Here is a 2,970-nt window from a genome sequence, read left to right as displayed (position 1 = left end):
GGACTGGCCTAGGGGTATTTTAAATTGGTTTTAACAAAATTTTTAGTAGAAGCGGCCTAGTTAAATATTTATTTTTAATCACTTTTAAATTTTGTATTGTATTGTATTATTGTTTTTAAACTGGCTGTAAGCCGCCCTGAGTCCTCCGGGAGAAGGGCGGGGTATAAATTTAATAAAACTAAAACTAAAACTAAACTAATGTTGTCCTTTCAGATTTGGGCTATTTGCTGGTATTCTGTTATGTCCCTCTTTTGATTTTTTAATACTTGTCCTTTTTGTGCTCTCAGTTTGTCAGAGAGTTCTTTATACAACCATATTAGTTTCGTCTGGGTCCCTTGTTTTCTTTCTCTGGTATTGGATTAGGTTGGGTTTTTATAATCTCATTTTTCAGAGGTTTCAAAATGTCTTGAATTATTTTCCCCTTTTAAGATTTCCATCCATGGAATCCTCCTAGTTTTATGATAGTGTTTACTGAGGGCATAGTGCTTGAAGTCAGATAGGTGAAGTTGGCCACAGCATTGTGTACTACTACATTGTGTACTAAATAGGGTTGGATTGCTTGTGTATCACATCTTTCAGATGTGCTGAACTCTTTGTGGAATTCCAGTAGCCAGTGTGGAAGGTGCCGTATTGGAGAAGGTTGAGCTAGGTTCAATATTATAATTTTGTTCTCCGCTATGAAAATAATATTTACAGATAGCCAACTTATGGCAGTAGTTAAGCCTGGTGATTATAACTTGTGACAATTGTAAAGCGAGTCACCATATGAACCATCTAATTTTACGCCCTTTTTTGCAGCAGTTGAATAGCAAATGTGAATTTGTTGTTAAGTGAACACTGTGGTCATTAGTCAAATCCATTTTTCATCATAGGCCAGTTTTTGCCATAAACCAAAAATAAACATCAGTTTCCAGGTAAATCATCATAAATGGCAGTCATATGACTGTGGGATGCTGCAAAGGTCATATGGGCCAGTTGCCAATCACCCAAAATGCATCCATGTGACTGTGGGGAGGGGGCATTGGAACCTCAGAATTGGGTCTTAAGTAATGCGGGGATCTGACATAACTTCAAACAGTCACTAAGTGACCAGTCGTAAGTCGAGAACTACCTGTAGGAATGTGTACAGAAGAAAAAAATATGGCAACTTTCTAGAAAACCTGTGATGGTTATCAATTTTTGGCTGATGTTTGAGATGAGTGTAATGAGGCATGCTTTCCTCTGCACACCAGCCTTCCTGTGAATGCGTGCCTATTTAATTCCTCCATGTCATATATATTCTTCTTCCTCTCTGCCTCCATCATAGGTATATACATTTGTTCCAAATGCGGCTATGAATTATTCTCCAGCCAGTCCAAATTCCTCCATTCGTCCCCTTGGCCAGCCTTTACCCGTCCTATTCACAGTGACAGCATCTCCAAGTACTTAGAACGCCCAGGAGCTTTCAAGGTGAGGACTTGGGTTGTATTGCAACGGACTCAAACCTTGGCAAGGTCAGAGTTCTTGAATCAGTATCCCAAATGCAGCTGAAGCTTGCTGGTAAATCTGGCAATTCCCAGAGTTGCATTTGAAATTGTAGGGATTGTTTCCAAGGTTCGGCTTTGAAGAGAACCTATTTATTCAGAATGCAAGCAGCTTCTTTAACAGGGGCGAGGTAGAATTATCCTCTTGTTTTTGCTTACTTTTTATAGCCAGTGTTGATGCCAGTGGATTACAGCTTTCTCTTTTTTTTAGATCAGGTCTACGGGCTTTCCTCAAAAACTGTATTTATTTATTTTCTCTAGACACCCACCTCAGTCAAGTGATTCAAATTGTTTTAATTCTAAAACAAAACTGTACAAAATAAATATGTACAGCAGCTCAGAAAATTACAGTATCAGACTAATTGTCAGTAAAGCCAAGAAACGGGACCCTTAACACATTCAGGGCCCCAGGCTCTGACACATGGTCAGATTTTCAAAGCCTTGTGAAATTTTGTAAGTATGTTTAGAAAATATTATAGTGCTTTTGAGGTATTTTATAGATACCACATTTTCAATTAGAAGCTTCTTGAATATATTGATCAATAATTAAATATTATAAATAATCAAAGACTGCTTTCCAGGAGGAAGACAAAAAACCCAAGGAATGAATAGTAAGGAAGCAATTAGAAGAAGGGACTGCAGAGGGAATAGCATTTCCTTCTGAACAAACCTTGTAGAAAAAACTATGGGATTGGACATGGAGTACTCTCTGTTATGGGCTGCAATTCTGCTTTTCAGCTCATTTCAGGAAAAGGGTCTTTGTATAGAAGCAGCTGATATATGACAGCAGATAGTTTTTACTCTTAATTCCCTCTAATTTCCTTGCAGGTCTCATGTGGCAAGTGTGGGAACGGCCTGGGTCATGAATTCCTCGATGATGGCCCCAAAAAGAGCCAATCTCGTTTCTGAATATTTAGCAGTTCTCTCACATTTGTTCATAAAGGTATTGTTAACCTACCACCTGCCCTTCCTTACCCAGATTGCAAAATTATTTTTAATACTATCTTATAATGTAATATTTGGAAAAAATAGTTTTGGCCACAACATTCTGTGGACTCGATGCAGTCTCACTGTGAAGAGTTCTAAATGATCAGAAAATGTACCAGTAGCTTTCAGTAACACAGCAAGCCTTTCCAGAATTGTATTAGAGGCTATCCATTCTTCTATCTATTCACTGGGGTAAGCTTAGGGCAGGGTTTAAGGGCTGGTGTTTAAAGGTTCCATTCAATCTATAAACTATATAAATCTGCCCGCCATTGGGTTGAATTTTCCCAGGTTGGGAAAAAAATAGACACAAAATCCTTAAGCCCGATGATCCCCATCCATTCCCTCAAAATAATTGAAACATGGGGACCAGTTTACTCTTCCTGCCATCTTTTTTTTTTTTTTTTTTTTTTTTTTTTTTTTTTTTTTTTTTTTTTTTTTTTTTTTTTTTTTTTTTTTTTTT

General features: G+C 37.5%; 1 protein-coding gene across 1 annotated transcript in view; it reads left to right on the top strand.

The window, feature by feature from the left end:
• Positions 1-1,306: 1,306 nt before the first annotated feature.
• MSRB1 (methionine sulfoxide reductase B1) overlaps positions 1,307-2,970 on the top strand; it is a gene marked incomplete at its 5' end in the record, with an annotated part of 6,037 nt that continues 4,373 nt past the window's right edge. Inside the window, 2 exons of the mRNA XM_015818255.1 lie at positions 1,307-1,449; positions 2,352-2,466. Of these exons, the coding sequence (XP_015673741.1) occupies positions 1,307-1,449; positions 2,352-2,466 (258 nt within the window). The remainder of the gene's footprint in view (positions 1,450-2,351; positions 2,467-2,970) is intronic.

This window comes from Protobothrops mucrosquamatus, unplaced genomic scaffold, assembly GCF_001527695.2.
Source record: "Protobothrops mucrosquamatus isolate PMUCROS unplaced genomic scaffold, P.Mucros_1.0 scaffold708, whole genome shotgun sequence".
NCBI classification, from domain to species: Eukaryota; Metazoa; Chordata; class Lepidosauria; order Squamata; family Viperidae; genus Protobothrops; species Protobothrops mucrosquamatus.
Note: the sequence above shows the minus strand (reverse complement) of the source record. Positions and strands in the feature narration are given on the sequence as shown.